At 42.8% G+C, this 20,623-nt stretch overlaps 1 protein-coding gene across 1 annotated transcript; it reads left to right on the top strand.

Annotated features, from left to right (window-relative positions):
* Window positions 1-926: 926 nt before the first annotated feature.
* LOC110974647 (uncharacterized) lies at window positions 927-20,381 on the top strand. The gene is made up of 2 exons (XM_022226451.2): window positions 927-1,670; window positions 15,585-20,381. Exons 1-2 carry the CDS (start codon window positions 1,064-1,066, stop codon window positions 16,085-16,087), a joined length of 1,110 nt encoding a protein of 369 aa, XP_022082143.2. The 5' UTR covers window positions 927-1,063; the 3' UTR covers window positions 16,088-20,381.
* Window positions 20,382-20,623: the final 242 nt, after the last annotated feature.

The following is a 20,623-nucleotide window of genomic DNA, read 5'->3' as shown; positions in this document are numbered from 1 at the left end:
CAGGAGCAATGTCACTGCTTTCATCGTCTACATTAGGCCCCAAATCACTGTAAGCACAATCGTGCTGAAAATCGTCTTAATCACCATCACCATTATCGCCATTATTCTCACCACTAGCAACACGTTCATCACCACCGAGACCATCATCAACATCACCACCACAATCATCATTCCAATCAGCAACAATTTCATCACCACATTACACCGTCACCAATGTCACCACCTAAATTATCACCGTCATTATCAGCAGCAACACATGTTTTTCACCACCACCCATCATAGTTTTCACCATCACCACGTTTATCGTTATCAGCAACAATTCCACGACTACGATGCACCATCGCACTAGTGGTTTTGTGGGGGAGACGCGCCCATCCCCCCCGGGTAGTTTGTTGTTACTTAGGTGTGGCGATGGTACTGATGGCTGATTTTGACAGAGATAAAGTAAACGGGTGAATCAAATGTATGTTGGATAAAAACTCTCCACATAAATATCAGTTAGAATGACGATAGATGTTTGAGTTGCAAACTGTTTAGACAAGTAATGTTAAATCTGTGGTCCTTCATTGAAACAGATTTTTTTTGGACAAAGAAAAGAAAAAGGTGAGGAACTTGGCATCATCGGCTTGAATGAAGGGAATCTTTTCATAAAACGCGAAGGAAACTGCACACCTATAGCGGAACACATCACATTTGCAAGACCTAACTGCATTTCGTTGTGACTTGTATTACATTTTATCCATTTATGGCAAGTGTGGTTATGAATGAGCTCAATGTCAACACACACACATCAGACTGAAACGATAGTACGGTGTGAGATCTGTTGGCCAAGCCGATTGGTTCGTGCCGGGTCACATGCTCACCTGGATTGACGTGACAGTGTGCGCCTGTGCCGACGACCGTGATCACAAGTCAAGCCGCGTTTTATCAACAGCTGCGACAGGGCCTCGCCGTATAGTGGTTGGGCCGGCATAGTACAAGCCAGAAAGCAAGGACCAGCAGACTCATTCATTGCGTGAGGGAGGCCGGGGATCGGCTTGGCGTGACAACAGCAAAAATAATAATGGAGAAATCTGCGGCCACCATGGGCCCAACTTTCGCTGATTACGGCGACCACGGAGGGGTGTACTCCAGCATGCGAGGTCTCGACTACGTGGGGAACATGTCCCAGGGTTTGTATCACGGGAAGCACTACGCGACCTTGGAGTCGCACGGACCTCAAACTCAGGCGGCGTGTTTTCCCCATCTAACTGACCATGCCGGGCAGAGAATCCATGATTTAAATCCCACGGGCTGTGCTCTGAATTATATATACGGGGGTGCTTCGTACGCGTACGGGGGCAGCGAAGCGAACCACTACCCCCAGACGGGGACGAACACATCGGACAGCAACAGTAGTGGGCCCGATTACGCGCCGCACATCCAACGACACGTGAGGACAGCCTCGACGCCCACCGCACACTACAACGGCAACTACAGTGAGAACGCGACAAGTCTCAACACAACGCCGACCAGGAGCTCTCGGCTGGAGCAAGGCGGCGAGTCACGGCCAGTCACCAGTGACTCGGACCGACAAACTACTGCAGCCACGGCCCCGTCCGACCAGTCAGCTAATGGGGAGACTGGCCTATACAACTGGATGAAAATTAAGAGAAAACCGCCCAAAACAGGTAACTCACTGCTGGGATTTCTGTCTTATATTTTTCTCTGACGGATACATTGAGATGTATATGTACATGTACACTCCGTGCAGTCCAACAATGTGCAAATGATATCGTTACGCATTCTATACCGTCTCATTTCCAACTGTTCTCTCTCGCAGCTCCTTACAGTTATTCGATATTCTGAGCTAACTCACCATCTTGCACATCACAGTATTTTCATTGGTGATTTGAATGTAATCATTTAACGTCAGCAGCCTGTATAATACAAGTTTGGTCTCGTTCTCTCGGCCCATTACGAGCGAATAATGCTGCCTGTTTGCTGTTAGGCCTATGACCACGGTCCCTATCGAACTTGTCATTTCAAATGGTATACATAGGTTGCACTTGCTCGTCAGGTGAGCAAGTAGTGAGGCAAGAATTCCCCGAGCCTTGTGTAAATTCGTTTGGCCTGGACCCGGCACGTGTGTCGTCGCCAGCCGTCGTACTTTTGACTTCTCATCGCTTGTGCCCGCTCCCTCGCTGCTAAACAATATCACGGTCCCGTGGCCACCGCGGGAGCCAAACGACCAGGGCTGTCACGGCAGAAAAATCCGCAAGACCACGGTCTGCCAGGCTTCCGTGTCTAACAACTCCGGAGCCGAGCAGTTCCTAAATGAGATATTCCACAGCCCCCAAACGCCTTGCGTTTTTTCATTGACGCTTTATGTATTTGCGGTCGGTTTGTTTGACTGAAGTAGACACGAAGCCGCGCGGAATATTCTTCTATGTATGCTTTGTAATCATAAATGGAAAGGGCAGTTTTGCGTGACGAAGCCTTTAATATCTGAGCGGCATGTAATTTATGCTGGGGTCTCCTAGGCAGATGTGTTTCGTATCTTTATTGTACTGTCAACCAGCCACGGTTATTGGGCCATGCGCGATATGGGGCTATGTTTGCATCAGATCACGCAATGGTAAATCATGGTCTTGACTATTAATTTACGGATACAATTTTATTTTGTAATAACAGCGATATATAGCTTCTCAAGCCAGAACTGTTTCAGTGCCGACCCAATAAGTCAAAGCTGGTCAGACGATAATGAACTGTTTCCCTCCGTTTTGTCGGGCAATGGCCGAGAAGGCCATACTCTGTCTTCTTCCGTTTCATAATATCTCAGTGAATTGCATCGGCCGGGTCTGTTGTGTCTACTAAGCCGTTCACTGATCAACTAACATGATATGAACAAAAAACGAAACATCACAAGAAATAATTATGTGGGCATTAATTGAGAAGATGAGATGTGACCTACTTTATGTCGTGTGAGAAAAATATGACACGGTGTCAGCGCCTGCAGAAGTGAGACTTCAATAATCGGCACGGCCGTCACACAAAAAAAATCTCCTATGATCTGGAAAGGGGACAGAGAAAATTGTCCTCAAATGCCCGTCGTTGTCTCGTCCATTTCGAGTGCAGATCACTCGAAAATGAAATTTAGCTCTTGGCGATTGAATTAGCATTGCAACCCCCCCCTCTCTCTCTCTCTATCTCTCTCCAGCGTTTGATCTACGATGATGCCAGAACGAGTTGCCAGCCACGCTGGGCTAAACATAATGACAGTTTTATGATGAACACTGGCACAAGAGAGTCGCTGATAAATAGCCACTGGCTGGTAGAAATGTAGTCTTCTCTTGCTTAGCACGTTTAGGAGACATTTGTCTTTCCGATGGAGTCATTGGGATGTTTAAGATCAATACAGCAAGAATCACATACACCTTCTGTTTGTTTTCTTTGTTCAAAATCTCTACTTAAAAATCACAGAAATGGCAATTTACATTTGCATTTTAATCGTGGAAGTTTCAACATGCATCATCTTTACATCCATCCCCGTCAAGCTGCACAGGTGAAGCTCGAGGGAAATCTCTAGAGCTATGGTCTGTTCGAGATATGTTCCATTTTTGTTAAATAACAACTTGGGAAAAATGATTTGGCCGAATCTTAAAGAGAAGTTTTCCGAAACAGAATCACGTGAAGACATTTAGAGTATACGTTCTATATGTCATGGCTTTCCGGCGAAAATGTTTTTTTTTAACTATGGAAAAACTATTGGGAAAGGAGCTTCTGAAGTTACCGGACTGTTTTCTCTAACTCTGAATCTTGAAAATATGAATTTGTAGGCCCTCAGAAACTAGTAGGAAGAAAGTTGGAATCATTGATAATTTAAGGAAAAATTATTCATCAAGAATAAACTTCAATGTACACGCTATAAATCTCATACCATATGAATGAAAAACCCTGTCCATTCCTTGACAAAATAAGCAGTGTTATTATTCAGGTCTGGGGCAATTTTATTGTTAAAGATTGACAGAAGATTTATCCTGCGCTTTAGCGATAATTTCTTGTAGATATTAAATTGCTAGTGACAGCCCAGAATAGACAACATGTAACCCCCAAAAGGAACGTAAAAAAGACGAAGCAAAAAGTAATCTATAAAAAGTCCGAGGATCGCTGATTAATAAAGAAAAAATCTGCATAAGCCTATATTACTGGAATCACTATATACCTGTGCCTGAACGTGCCCAAATGCCTAAAACGTGACCACAATGTAATGAGTTCTATGTCAGTAAGCACCATGCATGTAATGGAGTTCTAATTCTGTGAGTACTTGAAATGACAAGTGTTGCATCTCCATTTCTTATTATTTCTATCCTGGTCTTCTTAACGTATTAATGACCACTAAGTAGATAACTTAGTTAATGCACCGTTATCAGTTGAAAAAAATCAGTATCAAAATTTCGTCAAATAATTATAGAAAATGGAATTTAATTAAAACCCGATAGTATTGAATGCATGCAATGAGCACGCTGGCTTTGATTCGTTGGCGGGTTAATTCAAGCGAAGATTAGACGTGTGACTTATACCCGATGAGATCTTTCTATAGTAATTATTGCTTGAGTCCGCGGGATGAAGAAAAGGAGAAGCGGTCGAGAAGAAAGACTACAGAAGCCCGCTGAGAAAGGCCGGTCAAATCCCAAGCATGTCTGTGTGTAGGCTAACCGCTCAGTTCCTTTTTTTTTTTTTTTTTTCTTTTTTTTTTTTCTTCCGACGGAGTCGAGTCAAGTCTCGCGAACCTCTATCAGACGCGCTCTTATCCGCCCGAGGAACAAGGAGCAAACGATGCCCGCGATCTACCGGGGGAAACAAACTGTCACAACCCGGCCTGGCCCAGCTTGTGTGGGCTATGGCGCGCGCGCATGCAACCGACCGCCTCATAGTGGCAACTATTACAATGCGCGCACCGACTCACAACCGCGCCGCTGCCGCTGTGATGCCCCGATCCAGGCATCGGGAGAAATTGAGGGTGAAACTCGATGAATCAGTCGCTGGGATGCCGGGGGCCAGGATTAGCTCGGCCACCCCAACATTGGCCAACATAAAGAACGTCAAATTTACTTTGAATCGAGCCGATCACGTCGCCACTTGATAGCACGCAAATCTCATTCCCGAAACCGATACTGTACTCGCACCCTCTCCCGTCTCTTTGTTAGTAAAACGTTCGCTTAGGCAAGTAGTCGGAATTTTGGGTAAATATCTGAAAATGAGTGATATTCATCCCTGGCCGCATGCGGGGAGGTACTTTTTTTTTCTTCAGTGGTGGAAAGCAGAATAATTAAACGGTTACGCGTGAGCACCCGCGCCCAATTTCACCGTCTGACCTCCCAGCGCAAAGCGTGGCGACCAAATCAATTCATTTCACCTAAAAAAAAAACGTTTGGATGAAAATAATAATTCGTAGTGAAGTAACACATCACCTGTAGCTTGCTGTCAATAACTGATTTGTGGAGTCCCCACTAGCAAGCTTAAGACTGTGACGCGTAGACGAGGTCGCTGACGTCGAACTGTGTTTCGACGGCATGCATGCGCTTTTGTTGAAGGGACTCTCGGTGTCAACGTGTGTTGGCCACAAAAACATTCATTATGTCTGGTTTAAAATACTGCGTATTCTAACGGCTGTGTGAATATTATTCCTTTTATTTTTTATTGGAAAAGTAGTAGCATAGCTGGGGTGTAGAGTAAAATCAGGACGCTGCTGAAGCAAAATCGGATAACAAAATGATTATAAATGAAACATTTAGATCAATACAAATGTACATCGATAAAATTTGATCAATAATGCAAAACCACGGTTGATAAAAAGATAACACATTAACCAATGTAACTGAATCTTAACAGAAAGAAAGTCTTGGATTGGTGTTTACCTTATTCAACTGTTCTGCATTTGCAAATACCCAGTAAAACTGGCATAGGCAGGTTTCTCTTTCTCCATCAAAAAAGTAGTTAACTTTTCTGTAGCTTACCCTTTTTTTGGTAATCCCATTTTGACCCATGTCACTTTGATTTCACATCGCACGACTTTAGATCTGTTATTACAAACGATAACTCATGATAAGTTGAATACCTACATTGACAGAATTATCCTTGAAGAGGTTTTGTAACATCTCGATAATTGTCCAATAATCTCAAACATTTCCGGTGCTCTATGAAACAAACAAGAGTATCTGGCTCAATTGATCAGTTTTCGAGAGTTTTAAGTCTCACCTGTGCGAGTAAATTCATGGTATTCTGGGATACAGTCACATTCCATTGTGTGAATAAAGATGGAATTGTGATTTGACCAAAGTGTTAGGCCTACCCCTCATAATAACGAATTCCACGTAAATCATTATTGCTCTGTCTTGACGGGAGGCTCGTTCAACACTTTCTCAAAAGTCGACAGAGTTTAACCAGCAAATGTAAACAGATAGGTCAACAGAAATGTAAGTCTGCCGTCCTATTATGACATATATATGAGAGTTTTTGAATCTAGGCCTATGTGACTGACACCTAGTCCTACCACCTAACATTCACTTCCGGGAAAATCAGCAAGGATGTTAGAATAGTTTGAATCATGGAACACCCATCGCGTAATTAGTGCAAAATATTCAAATGTGTATCCACCTTATATGAACGAGCCTGACAATTTTCCATATGCTTTGCTTAGATTTTGGTCACTACTAGTTGATTTTTTCTTTCTTGTTTAGAGCCGAAATTTGTAATATACTAACCATTTACACAAAGGACAAATTTTTGTCAAGAAACCTTTTGTATCATGTCTACTCTAAGGGCTCTGGGTAACATTAAGAAGTCACATTTTCTGGTATAATTTTGGATCTCTTTGCCATGAGCAAGGGAGATACAGGGACAGCGGCTCAAAAAAATAACCCACTTTTCGTCAACTTCCTGCTTACAAAAACACAGACCGCACACAAAAATAGCGGCCTTGGATTTTGACTTTAAATAGACGGCTTGGTGTCACACGGCACACAAAAGATTTTGCAGCGCTTTGAACGACAACTGTTCATCTTTTCAAAAAGGGTTTTGACTTTTTGCGGGCTGTCGCTTGCCTTTCTTCCTCGAACCAAGTGGAGCTATTGGAGGGGGGAGACGCCACAAATGAGCATAGAATGCATTATTAAAAAATGCATTCATGCCGAGGTTTTTTTCCCAGTCAGTTTTGAACAGCCGCGACATTGTCCAATGCAGATGTCAGTTCACCTCTGCCCGATGTTGTCCAGTTGAAGGTCAGAAACACTCTTTCATTTCATTTTCCCTTTCCTATCGTTTCTATTGTCGTCATTTTGACGTATTTGTAAAGAATCAGTAAATGATTTCTGGATATTTAAGATACGTTTTTGTATGCTTCAAAATATGCAGTAAGTGTCTTTATGCAATGGGACAACAGTCCACTGTTGACAAGTTTTCCAACTTGCAACAGTTTATGCATATATTGAAATAATTCAACTATAACCGTACGGTACTAAATACAGTTTTTCACACAAGAGGGTGGACTGATACACGTAACGATTTATCTAGAAAACGTAGATATTCCTGGCCTCATTATAGGCAATTCGTATCTAGCTTTAGCGGCGGCGCATGTTTTAATTGGAAACGGAAGAATCCCAGATATACAAACACACTCGAATTATCTTATCCACCAATCGATCCTCAACCACTGTGGAAGCTAATAAAACACGCAGTTGAATTGCTCCAATTGTTCCCCGTGTATTTACACCAAATAGCGTCAGCGACTGGGCTTAATCAAAATGAGTTGGTTGGTAGGGTTTTTCGAGATTTGCGTTTTTGTTACAGCCAGAGAATTTTTTTTTTTCAGCAGTGAAAGGGGACTCCCGTCTGAGCTGCTGGGACTGTTCATGTCCGCACGAAGTGCACACATCAGGCCAGTCCCAGCGAGCGGCAGCGTTTAAGCCGAAAACGAGCCGGGCTGGTTAATATATAAAAGGCTTATTACTGCTCATGATGCCAACAGAAAATAGAGAGACGGTAATACAAAGGACAAATGAGTTCTTTATGCGACGGGATCAGTCCGAGTCAAGTCCGAAATTAGCTCGTGCGGGTTCAATGGCGAGAGACAGTTGCATTTTGTCGCGGGCCTACAGGTAAAAGGATCAACCTGACGGCTCTATATTACGCAGCTCGGCGGACTCCGCTGTCATGGCGAGCGGTTATTGAAATCTATCGCTGTACACCGTGTCACACGCTATTAGTAACAATTTATAACAAAACTGGAGATATTTTGGCATGGGGGGAGGGGCGCTCGGCTCAGGTTTTGAGGTGGATGCAAAGAGACAAGCCGGTCTCGGAGATGAGATTTTTTTTTGGACATGGAGTCTGTGATTCCGGAGGCTCTTGTGATATGCACCGCACTTCCTCTTCTACCCTCGGCCGACTAACCTCCGGGTTATGCGGCCGAGTTATTCCTCTTCGTCGCACCGGCTTCCACATCCAATCGAAGCCCGGTCATGGCCGCTCAAATCATCCTCTTGTCTCGTCTTAATATCCGTCCCACTTTACCCGGCCGGCCCCATTCCTTACCCACAGTATGCTTGTCATTTTTGTCCTTTACGTCCTATCGCCAACATCATTTTTCATTCTAGCCTCGTATTTCTTTTTCCTTTTTTCGTCTTTTCTTGTCTTTTTTATTTTTCCGTTCTGATGTAGTTGTTTGATTGGTTCCTTTTCCCTACCGCCATTTGCCTATCATCTCGCCACGTTGGTCATTTTTCATGCTGTCACGACATTAAGCCCGTATAATTCCACTGATCGTGCGCCATCTATCTTCGCCCTGTCCTCCCCGACCTTCGCCCCTGCACCGTGAGATTTTTATTCTGTAAATTAATTATTTTAAATGCGTTTTTTCTGTCGCTCTATTGTTCGCCTGGAGAGCATCTTTGTTTAACCCGGCTCGTGCACTCTTCAGATTTCGCAAGCACTGGTATAATTGATTTAGCAACTGTTAAGAGCCGCATGTCGCGATTGACCTGTCGTATAAACCAATAACTTCAATCAATGCTTTTGGGGAAACCTGACGACCGATCTAGTCGTGTTGGGATTTTTTTCTGTCTGTCTTTGTTGCTGTTTTATATTTCCCTCCCTGTCTTGACCAACGCGGCCTAATGCGTTGGACTTCACAGGTGTCCATTTAATAATGCGTGATGACAGAGTTGCCCGTAGGTTGGAAACCTGCCGCTGTCCGCTCAGTGGTGTATCCAGGTTTTGAGGGAGGGTGTATCTGAAGTGACTCTCTAAATCCGTAACAGAATCCCCCCTCCCCCGGGAGGTGCTAGTACTGTGTTGGCGCCTTTCATTCCTAAAACATTACATGAAATTTGTTTTAACTTGAAATAAAAATTGGCTACATTCCCCTCCCCCGAGGGGGATTGTCCCCCGCAGGATACACCACTGAGTCCTTGGCAGTATTTTCCCGTTCCCCACGGCTAGCCACAGGGCCTTGGTTGTATCTCTTCGTCTCGGTGGAAGTGTGAAGTTGATCACACGGTCGTACGCGCAAATGGTGGCGCATGGAAGACTTTCCCGATTGACATCCTAACTCGTCTGATATCGATGGCAGCCTGCCGTTGTAGAATTTGACCATCTACATGTATGTATACACTATTCCCATGACTATTACTATCGACAAGGACGTGTAAGTTTCTGTCTCTAAATCGATTTGTTTGTGAGAGTCTGTGAGAGCCAAAATGTGTGCTTATTTACATGTATCTCTTGAGCACGTAAAAGTTGTTTTTTTTTTTTTTTTAATATTTAAGTGTATGATTTTAGTTTTGCTGAACGTGAATGAGAGAGATCCCACAATCACCAATGATCTTGGGGGTAGGCAACTGCAAATGACACTAGATAAATTAACTACTCAAAACACGTTTTCTGATATTGCAAGCGATCAAATAGCCTTTGGGGAAGCATTAGGTCAAATTATTTACAGGATTTAGGGAGGGGTTTTCTCCCCAAACTTTCACTCATTCCTCACATTAGGATTAGCTGTCAAAATCACGCACGTGGGAACGAGACTGCTTCCTTGGTGCGTTTGAGTACTTCCTTCCTCCAGTAATAACTCTTCGTGAATCATTGCATGATTTTTTACCGTGTTGACATGGAAAGAGCAATTTTGATTTTCAGCTGATTATCAACTTAAGTGTCTCCCCCTCATCTTTTTTTGCATTTCTTTTCGCCACACGTGCGCATTCTTATCAGCGACTCCCCTTTTCAGAAATTTAATCTCACTTCTTTACAGGATAAAATGAGCTTAGGCCAGGGTTTCAAACATACTTATCATGTAAATATCCGTGGCTTCGAAATGAACGAGAATTTTTGGACGCTTTTGCTCTTTGGGGTTTAACATTTTCAAAGTCCATGTACTTCCTGAAGCTTGTTATGATGTAACATCGGGCGACCCCTATATTTCTTTACAAATACGTTAGTAAAGTAAAACTTTGGTTTTAAGTAAAACCCATCTGTCTTTTTTCTTGCATGTGTAATAACCAAAACAAGATAAAGATAACACGGGAAAAAGAAAAGCAACCCCCCACCCAAAAAAACCACATAACACACTAAAATATTGGAGACGTTTTATGGCCGATCGAGACTGGATCCTAAATTTCAACCAAGTGCATAAAATATTACAGCAGTAGGGCTAATGAGTAATAAAGGTTCGCATCAGCATTATACTAAAGAGACTGAGAACCCTCTAAAGAAATTTCTGAAAACGGATCAATGGATGATTGCAAACAGCTCACAATATTGATCGTTAGGATTACTTTAACGAAATCTTATTGCATGGTCCCCTCATTCTGAGAAGCAATCTGCAATTTTATTTTATTTTGTTTTGTTTGTTTTTGTTTTAGTTGGTTTGTTTTTGTTTGCTCGTGGGCACATGCGTAAACGTATACGTCGGATGGAGTTTTGTCTCGCTCACTGGAGTGCGATTTTCAAACAACATCAGCGATCAGAGTGGCACAAGGTCCGGATAGCCTACACATAATCCGTGCCCTCTGACAGGATAGTTGAAGAAATACTCTGAGTGCTTCAGGGGCACAAATTGCGGTTTGTAGTTTTGTTACTGGAGAAAGATAAAAAGGAAACTGATGATCATTATGTGAATACATTATTTTCAGTCCATTCAATTCAGTACTCGAACATGAATAACACGTGTGATTAGCCTACTCTCACATAGAAAAAAAATCGATTCCATGAGGAATTTAAAGGGGTCGACAAAAGGCTTTTCTGACGTCAAATTTCCTTTTCTCGGCGGAGATCTCTTCTATAAAAGTTATTTATTTGTCATAGAATTTAGAATATTAGAGGGAAGTAATATTAACCAAATCCTTATAACTATTTTTAATTGTTTTATTTCTCTTTTTGTTTTATATATTTAGTTATTTATTTTTGGCATTGGAGCTCTTGTCAGTTCTCTGCTGGACCTTATAGTTTAAAGAAAAATCAAATTTTTCCTTGAATCCATTGAATTTATATGTTTCTGTTACTTAAGGGTTGAATCAATGGACAAAACAGGCGATTCACAGTAGTGCGTCTCCAAGAGTTTGCAACGCGTTGACCAATCAATGCGCGAAATCTGTCGACCATTTCCAAACGCGCACTGGGTCTACAGATTTCGCGCAATTTGATTGGCCAGTGCGTTGCAAACTCTTGGAAGCGCCCTTTTAAATCCAGTGGATTGTACTATTTTCCCTTTTAATGCGAAGATTTGTTCTACATACAATTTTTTTTGTGTATGTACATATATATAGGCCTATATAAATTTCTTAGTGTTTTAACATAACACAACATTTGTTATGATTTTCATCTGATTTTATTTTATTTATTTTATTTTTTTTACTGATGTTTCCATTCCTCTCCACTGTTGGTTGTATGTTGAGGAGCTCAGTGATTTTATTGAAGTTATTTGCCGAGGAGCTGTCATCGAGTGGATAAAGTCACCGCCTAGGGCTTTTCAGGGAATTTGTTGCCGGAAATGCTCCACGCTTTGCATGAGGATGATGTTTCTGTCCTGTGTTCACAAGGGAACAACATTATTCCCCAGGAAATTTGTATCCATCTACACACCCATGGGGACTTGAATTCGTGGAATAGCCGAACATTGTCGGTCCCAAGCAAGGCAAACGGTTTCATCTGGGCCGAATTCTCAACGTGGTTCGCATTAAAAGATCTCCGGTGGGTGAAAACAACGGATTATGAACTGGAACCTTCCCCAAAATAAAGACTGGTGCAGAAGGATGCACACTCTGCATCATTTCCTATGTGATTATTCAGAGATAATATTGGCGAATATCGTAGTCTTGCGTCAGCCGTCGCCCAAATAGGGATCCCGAGGGTGGCATGAGTGACAAGTTGGCCTGCGCCTGTTTATATCACTTTAGATGTGCAGAAAACATTCTTGCTGTAAACATGAGCATTCGGACATTTTACAAATTTCAAATGTTTATTAGATTGGCCCAGTTTTACACATAGGAATCTTGTTCACGGTGTTTAAAGACGCTGCAATTTTTGACTGGGGTTGTGCAAAAAGCTGTATAGAGATATCATTATTCCTGGGTGCAAGGCCACCTCCCAAGAGTTTTTTTTTTTTCAATTTAAAACAAGGAGAGAAATGTGAATTTTCTTTCTTTCCAAAGGGTGTAAAACGTCCCGAAATATTGTAGCCTCACCTTCAGAAGGCTATACAAGGTTACATGAAAAATTGCAAGGTTTCTGCCTCCAACAGCCCCCCCCAAAAAAAAAATCGGTTCTGGATCGGCCCTTGCCTGCGTGGGTCAACAGAAAGCAAAGCTTTAAGTCCTCGCTGCGCTAAAAGGCGAGATGTCTATGTACATGTATGTTACCCGTACTCGTTTACAATTTCCAACCCCATCCACGCCACGTCATGCACGTCTTATTGGGTGGTGTTTGTATTCGTTCACGTGTTGTAATACTGCGGTGTTCCGTCAAAGTCATAGTTTTGCAGTACTTTCCCACGTCAAACTTGGAGGACAATTCCAACTCAAGTAAAATGAATTCATGATTATATCAATCATTTACTTCCCGTATCGAATCCAAACGAGTGATTTGAACTGAACAAAATATACATGTATCTACCGGCCAAGGTTGCCTGTTTCACGAGCACGCCCATGATTCTTATCAATTACCCAAGGGTAACGACGGGCTCAGAAAATGTATTTGCCTTTCAAAATGTGAAGAACTAAAAATAATATGATTAGTTTTAAAAATCATTAGGCACATTAATAATAGCCATTTCAGGATTTCTTCTCAATTGTTCATGTACGTAAACAATTTCAGAACTCATATGATTTACATGGTGATTTAAATCAGTGATTTAAATTGGCCAACCCTAGCCTGATGGGCGGGATTGCTTAAGTCCGATTGCGTAGCAAGGCTGTTTGGTATTGATGTCGCGTTGGATAAGATATTAAGATGAATCACGTAAGGCAAACCGTACCATCAAGTTACATAAAAACAGAGTAATATTTCCATCGCTACGATGACTTTTGTGCAGTCATCACATGGCTGTCAGCAGATTTCTCGGCTGATTTGTTTGGAACTGGCAGTAATGACTTTTCCATGAACATTTGTGACACGCAATAGGTGTCCAGGGATTCCCCCCTCCCAAAGTTCGAGTTGGAGGTGATCCTTGCCCTCAAAGTCCGTGTTTGCACTCCCACACCAAAAAGTTCGCCATACATTTCGCGCACATTTTTACATTGTGTGCCTTAGTCTCGATTAAAGTCAAGTAATGACTTAAACTTTAACTGTTGGAGTTGATCACGTACAAAAAGGCGATTTCCCCAGATCCAGGTAGTCAATTTAAGGGACAATTACAATATTTACTGTTGTTGATAATTTAAATTAATCACATGATATTGCAGTGGAGTCCAGATATCTGTTTTAAGTACAATGATTTCCATAATTCCCTCAGCTGAATCACGACGGTATGAACGTGTTTTTTTTTTCCGGCCTCATTCTAATTCCCGACCATAAAAGTAAATGTGATCTTTGCCAAAGGGCGCTGGTGGGGTATTTTTTTTTTTCAAATTTTGCGATGCGGCCAAAAACGTACAGTGACACCGTATGCAGTTGGCACATTGTCGTTTGTCTTGTTGGTGTTGTCACTGTCGATCGTTGTTGCTGTCGTGCGCTGTTGTTTGCTGTTTACTGTTGTTTCTTGTTATCGTCGATGTTGTTGTTACTGTTGATGCTGCTGTATGCCGTGGCATAGCGAAGGCATTTTCGGGGGGGGGCGGGTGCCAACCGATTTGGCGACTTGTAACTTGTTCGCCAACCTCGTGTCGTGTAAATTTAACAAAGTACGGAAAATGGAAATCCCTGGTACGCTACATTTCACGCTTCAGGAGAAATGCCGACGGCCAACGTATATTATTTATGTACCAATTATACCAATAGAATTAATTATTGGGGGTTGCTGCACCCCCCCACACACACACCCCGGTCGCTACGCTCGTGGCTGTTGCTGCTGCTACTTCTGAAGTGGTCTTACTGTTGCTCTGGACGTTGTTGCTACGTGTTGCTGCTGCTAGTGTCGTTGCTACGTGTTGCTGCTGACGTTGTTGCTACGTGTTGCTGCTGACGTTGTTGCTACGTGTTGCTGCTGCAGGCGTTGTTGCTACGTGTTGCTGCTAGTGTTGTTGCTACGTGTTGCTGCTGACGTTGTTGCTACGAGTTGCTGCTGCAGGCGTTGTTGCTACGGTTGTTGCTGACGTTGTTGCCAGTTACCACGGGTTGCTGCTTTTGCCGTTGTTGTTCCTGTTGTAGCTCTTGACTGACAAGCAATGAATTGAAAAACTGAAGGGTTCAGTCGATTCTGATCTTTCAATACAAAAATCGTGAAGGGGCTTGACTATAAAAAAAAGCGGGAAGCGTTTTCCCTTTCCACTTAAGCAAGGATAAAATATGTAAATATAATTCAGTTCGGTTCAGGCCGGACCAGACGTCGTCTAATACCGGTTTCCGTAAGGATTTGTATGTAGCTGTGTGTATGTAACATGTCTAAGCCGCTCATCAGTTCATCTGATGTCCTTTTTAGTAAATTGACTTATTTTGAAAGAACATGAGTTGTGACATGTTTTAACCTCCCTGGTGCAAAGGCTGAAATAACAAAAGGAAAACGGGGTGATAGATTGTGCACACATTTCTTAAAGTGTACAAAACCGTGTTGATACAGCTGATGTGATGTCGGCTGTTGGTTATCGCCTGTGTTATCTGTCACTTATTAAGAAAAATGAGGCGAGCTCGTGAAATCTGCCAGAGATCTGGAATTTACTTAAGATGGAGCTTCAACTTTTCTAACGTTTGCTGTGTCCGAGTCCGACTTTGTGTAAAAACAGAAAACAGGGCTCGAACAAACCCAACTAAATGTCAGGCTTCGTCGCCCTGTTTGATAAATGACACCAGTGTGTTCAGTTTAACGTATCTCGGAATAGGTACTAGAGATTTTTAAAATGTTCTCAGTTTGAGGTCTGATATTAAATTGTCCATGTTTTGTTGTTTCGCTTCAACAGTTAAGACGCCGGAGTTCAACACAACGTCAGGCCAGCAGTCACCGAGTGCTAGCGGCGGGGGTGTCAGCAGCCTGGGAGGCGGCGCTAACAACGGCCGGACCAACTTCACCAACAAGCAGCTGACGGAGCTGGAGAAGGAGTTCCACTTCAACAAGTACCTGACGCGGGCCCGGCGGGTGGAGATCGCCGCCATGCTCGGACTGAACGAGACCCAGGTCAAGATCTGGTTCCAGAACCGGCGGATGAAGGAGAAGAAGAAGATGAAGGAATGTATCCCGGGCCCCAAACCTTCGTTCCACTCGTCTCTCTCCCACCACCATCATCACTTGCATCACCATCAGCAGCAACAACAACAACAACAGCAACAGCACAACGTGCATTCCTCTGTGCCGAGCGGCACGCCGGCAACAGTGATACCGGACTGTGAACACAAATCACCGCCCGTCTACAATGGCCACAATCCCAACGGGGCAGGGGTGGCAGTGAATTCATCAGGGAGTTAGTTTTGCAACAGTTTCAAGATTTGGGGGGGGGGAGTTTTTCTTTTAGGTTATTTATTTCAGTTTTTTTTTTAAGTTTGCAATCGGTCGGACGAAGTGCCTCGAGCCCCGATTCGGCGTGAAAGGCGTCCAAGGCAAAGGGACAAGTCTTTTCATGTAAAGTGCCGGGGCAATTCTCAGTCTCACACAAATAGAGAGAGGGAGAGACTGTGCCGCCGCCGCGCCGTTGCTGCAATTGAAATCTCATTTTGACTTTCATGCCGAGGTTTGTTCTCGCTTGGTGGTGGAAGCCAACCCGTTGGCCCCGCTCTGTCGTCTAGTACAAAACAAGCCACAACACCCCCCAAAAAATAAAGTTATTACCTTATGTATTGAAGTCAAAGAGGGACAAAATTGAGCCCCTCGGGCCATTCCCCTGGCAAGGGCACGTATGATTCGGGTTTTTTTTTCAGAATCACAGACCATGGACACGAAGTCGATTTGGTCTGACAAAAAAGCCGCAGTGAGTCCACAAAGGCCGCTAAATAGGTTCTCATACGTCCCCAACTCAGGGGTTTTGTCTTGCTGAGAATTATATGCCTGAATATATACACCTGCCTCAATTCAGTGAGGGACTCGCCGACTGTGCACCCAGGCGCCGACCGTACAAAGGGTCTCAATCTGGACTGGAATTCTCTCTCTCTCTTTCTCACCAGGTCGCGTCGTGTGTTGGTTCGAGGAGATGAAATCCCGGTTTGTTTGGGTCGGATCGACCGCACTGATCCCGGCACTTTGACTGCGTGCACGGGACGGCTCGAGCCGAGATTTGGCGCTAAAGCCCCGATTGTCATACACTGCTCAGATTCGCTCTGTGCTGGATTAATAATCCCCTTGATATAACTCGCCTGTAGGTTTTTTGCGTGTTACTTAGTGCGGACAAATTGAACATGAAAGCGGCTTAATATGCTAACCGCGCGTGTAATATTTGGTCTGTCGGGTATCTCAATGGTTGCCGTAATGGGATAAATTAAAAGATAATACTGTAGCCTTTTTTGGCTCTTACTTGTCTTGTCTGGCCGGTGATGCGCGCAGGCATTTAATCTTGCAAGCCGCAGAAATCAAACCAGCCACGGACAAGCGACAAAAAATCCCGACTGGATAAATGGCACACATTGGTAGTCCCTGATGCTGGAGCATGAATCATAAGTCGGGTTACCGGCCACGTCTCGTGTTGAGGCCCGCTTCTCAGTTGTTTGATCTGCCGACGCTTCGCTGCTCTTATCGAGCTTGGCGAAGCGGGCGATGATGACGAAATTCTTGTTTTTCAAATCAACCTTGTCATTTGCAAGGACATGAGCTTGAATATAATTAACGCATTTTCCCCTCGGGTGCACATGTGGCATGAGAGGAGGCCTAGGATACCATCCGACGCGTTGTTCATAGAAGGCGCCCCCAAGGTTACAATGGTCCCCTCCTTCTATTAATAGGGCTTATGTATTCCAAAACAAGCAAATAAAAGTTCTCATATGCTTCTGGATCCTCCCACGAATATTGTACGGTTGAATGTAGTGTCCTATCACAAAAAGTTAAATATACAAATCTTTTTAGGAACCATGAAAAGACAAATAAAACTAAGCGAAAAACAGCAAAACAAAACCAGGCGATAAATAGTATTTACATAAGATGTACATGTAATCTGGCGGTATTTACGCCTTCTCGTCCCAGGTATAGATTCCGAATCATACTACTGCCCTCTGTTGGCTTCAAAGTCGACAGACCCTGAGCAAACCTGGCATGGGTCACTGTGAAGTACATGAAGCGAGCACGAGGCCACTTGAAATCGAGCAATGATTGACGCAATTATAGTATTAACAAGAGATGTATGCTCTCTCTCTACTCATGTCCATAAAAATCCATGAAATACTCTTTTTCCCGGTTATAGCTTTCTCATGTTTGGGTCTTTTACCCAACTCGCAATTTTGGGAAAGTTTTTCGTTTGCGCAGATTGTATTTTGGGGTTGTTTTTTCCTTTAATACAAGGAAGTGTGTTTGTCACGTTTGACGGAGTATATTGTACTTTCTGAAGTCAGTTGACAAACATCATAAGATGTTGTCACCTTTCTACGGTGAACTTGGACATATAGCATAAGTTTCCAGATGAGATTCGAATCCGTGATCTCTGGAACATGTGCGTCACTTTGTCAACGTATGGTTGACTGAATAATGCACGATAATGTGGCCGTGATTCCGTTAGCAAAGGATAGATTGAGGAAAGCCATCTCTCTGTTTTGCTTTTTTTTTAAGTTGCCAGAAGATGTCATTAGATACCAAACGCATAGCACTGTCTGAAATATGTGAGCATTTTTGTGAAAATACCAAGGTCATCATTTACAGACTTCACTTGCATTTTGGGATGAAATCTTAAGGTTCGATATGGAATGACGAGTCCCCTTTGATAAAAGGCGGTCACCCATCGGCCCCCAATTTTGTGCAGTGCAGTTTTTTAATAGCCTTTATTCAACACAGGTCGTAGTCAGAACAGTCTTTCACAAATCCATTGGTGGTATATTTCCCCTTTTTGGTGTACCCTTGTAGTCTGCCCCTGCAGAACAAATACTGGCTAAACAATTAAGAAAATCGCACCTTAAGAGGAAAGTCTTTGAAGTCGTTTATCAACGCTGAAACCTAATTTGTCATTTAGTGTTGTAAATGCTGTATTGTGCCAAGAGGGAAAAGCTGCTTCAAACACATCATTTTCTTAGTTGCACCTTATTTATAAAAAAAAATTATACTGGGAGAAATTCCCTTGCGTTGGTTGATTTCAGTTTTAGTTTTCTTTCAAAAGGCTTCGGGCATTTTACTCAGCTCGCTTCTTATTTCCGCGTGAAGCTTTCTTTGCTTTTCTTTTTACCTAACATTACAGTTGTAAAAAGGTGATGCTAGAATCTGGAATCGCCTTTATTTCAATGGACGAGCGGCCCACTATTTCTGCTTTACTCGCTTTATTGATTGTATCTAGCCCGTATGACAATCAGTATAGACATTTTGAATGTGGCCGTCGTGAATACACCCTTCAGAGAATGTGATACGAGCTCAATATATGATTCAATGGCTAAACAATTACTGATAAAAAACGAAACGAGTTTCATGACTTTATACTGTATGAATCTTTATGTAAGGGTTTTCTGATTTCCATTTGATTGTATTCACTTTTGTACAACAGTGTTGAAAAAAGGCTAATGCTAGCCTTCTAAACACCTGGGAAATCCCTTCATGTGTTAATTGCGACTTTCCGAAGGCGTGGGCGGTTGACATCTCGACTAACCTCGGGCAGTAAATCAAGCAACATTTTAGATATTTTAGGGTAAGGACAGTACAAACAGCGTGCTATTGCTGATACCATTTCAAATTTTAGTCGGTGTTCTCTTCAGAAAGAGCTCGGCAGAACTTTAGTTTGTCGCTACCTTTTTGCTTGCCCGTTTATTTGGGGTTGGGCCGTAAAGTGATGTCTAGTGCCCTTTCCCACTTGGCCCAAAACCATCTTTACTCATCTTTCGGCCGAATTAAAATCGTCCAATTTTTGTTCTCCCGATCCCTGGATCTAAACCAGAAGCTGTAGTTGAGATGGGGTCACCGTTCGTGTGATCCGGGTCGGTGCCTTTAAGAACCAGGGCACCTCAAATTTGATGCTACGGGTGCTGAATTTGAAAACTGAGACCCAGTAAATGTCATACAACTCTGGCAAATCGAAAGAACGGTGCCTTTGTGATGTCCAAATAAAGGGTTGAATCAAGTCACACTCAGCTGTGAAGGAATGAAAACTTTCAAATTCTGATGATACTACTGATAACGAAAAATCACAGCAGTTTAAATCTGATTTCTCCCACTTTCAAAATATGTACTCTCAAAAATCAAAAGCAAGGTAACACGCTTTGACAGTTATATCTGATAACCATACGGTCATTCATTATGTGCTGAGGTGTTGGGCTGCCAAATTAAGTAATCAAGTTTGTGTATGTAAATATCAATACATTGAGGAGGTGCATGCACCGCTTACAAATTCGGTTCTATTGTCTTATTTATTTATTTATTTATGACAATGAAAAATGTATGCCGTGTTTTCTTTGATACCGGTACATTTTATGCCTTGATTTTTTTTATGTTGAAATGAAGGAAAAAACAAAATCCAAGTGACAGTTCGTTTTGAAATGCACGAGTTTGTCTGATTTGTATTATTTATGAATGATGGCTTGATGTGTAAATACTGATTATTGAAGGGAATCTCTTAATATTAACATAATTAAAATATTCAACTGAATCGAGTTGTTTATTTCTCACGTCCGTGTTTTTGGTGTTGGTCACAGTCGGTGTTGTTTTGCCTTCAACCGGTCACAATCCTCAGCCCGCCCTCCGTCCCGCCTTTGCATCACCCCATCAAAATAAAAGTGACCGTTATCATTGATCGATTGATCGGTTTATCGATGAAACTGATTGATTTAAAGTGGATGTAAAAAGGCTCCATCCCGTGGGGTATGAAGTTAAACGCTGAGGGACACTGCA

This window comes from Acanthaster planci, linkage group LG08 (assembly GCF_054643075.1).
Source record: "Acanthaster planci isolate LZ-2023a linkage group LG08, COTS_SCS, whole genome shotgun sequence".
Classification (NCBI taxonomy): domain Eukaryota; kingdom Metazoa; phylum Echinodermata; class Asteroidea; order Valvatida; family Acanthasteridae; genus Acanthaster; species Acanthaster planci.
The sequence above is the reverse complement of the archived record's forward strand: the minus strand, read 5'-3'. Positions and strand labels throughout refer to the sequence as shown.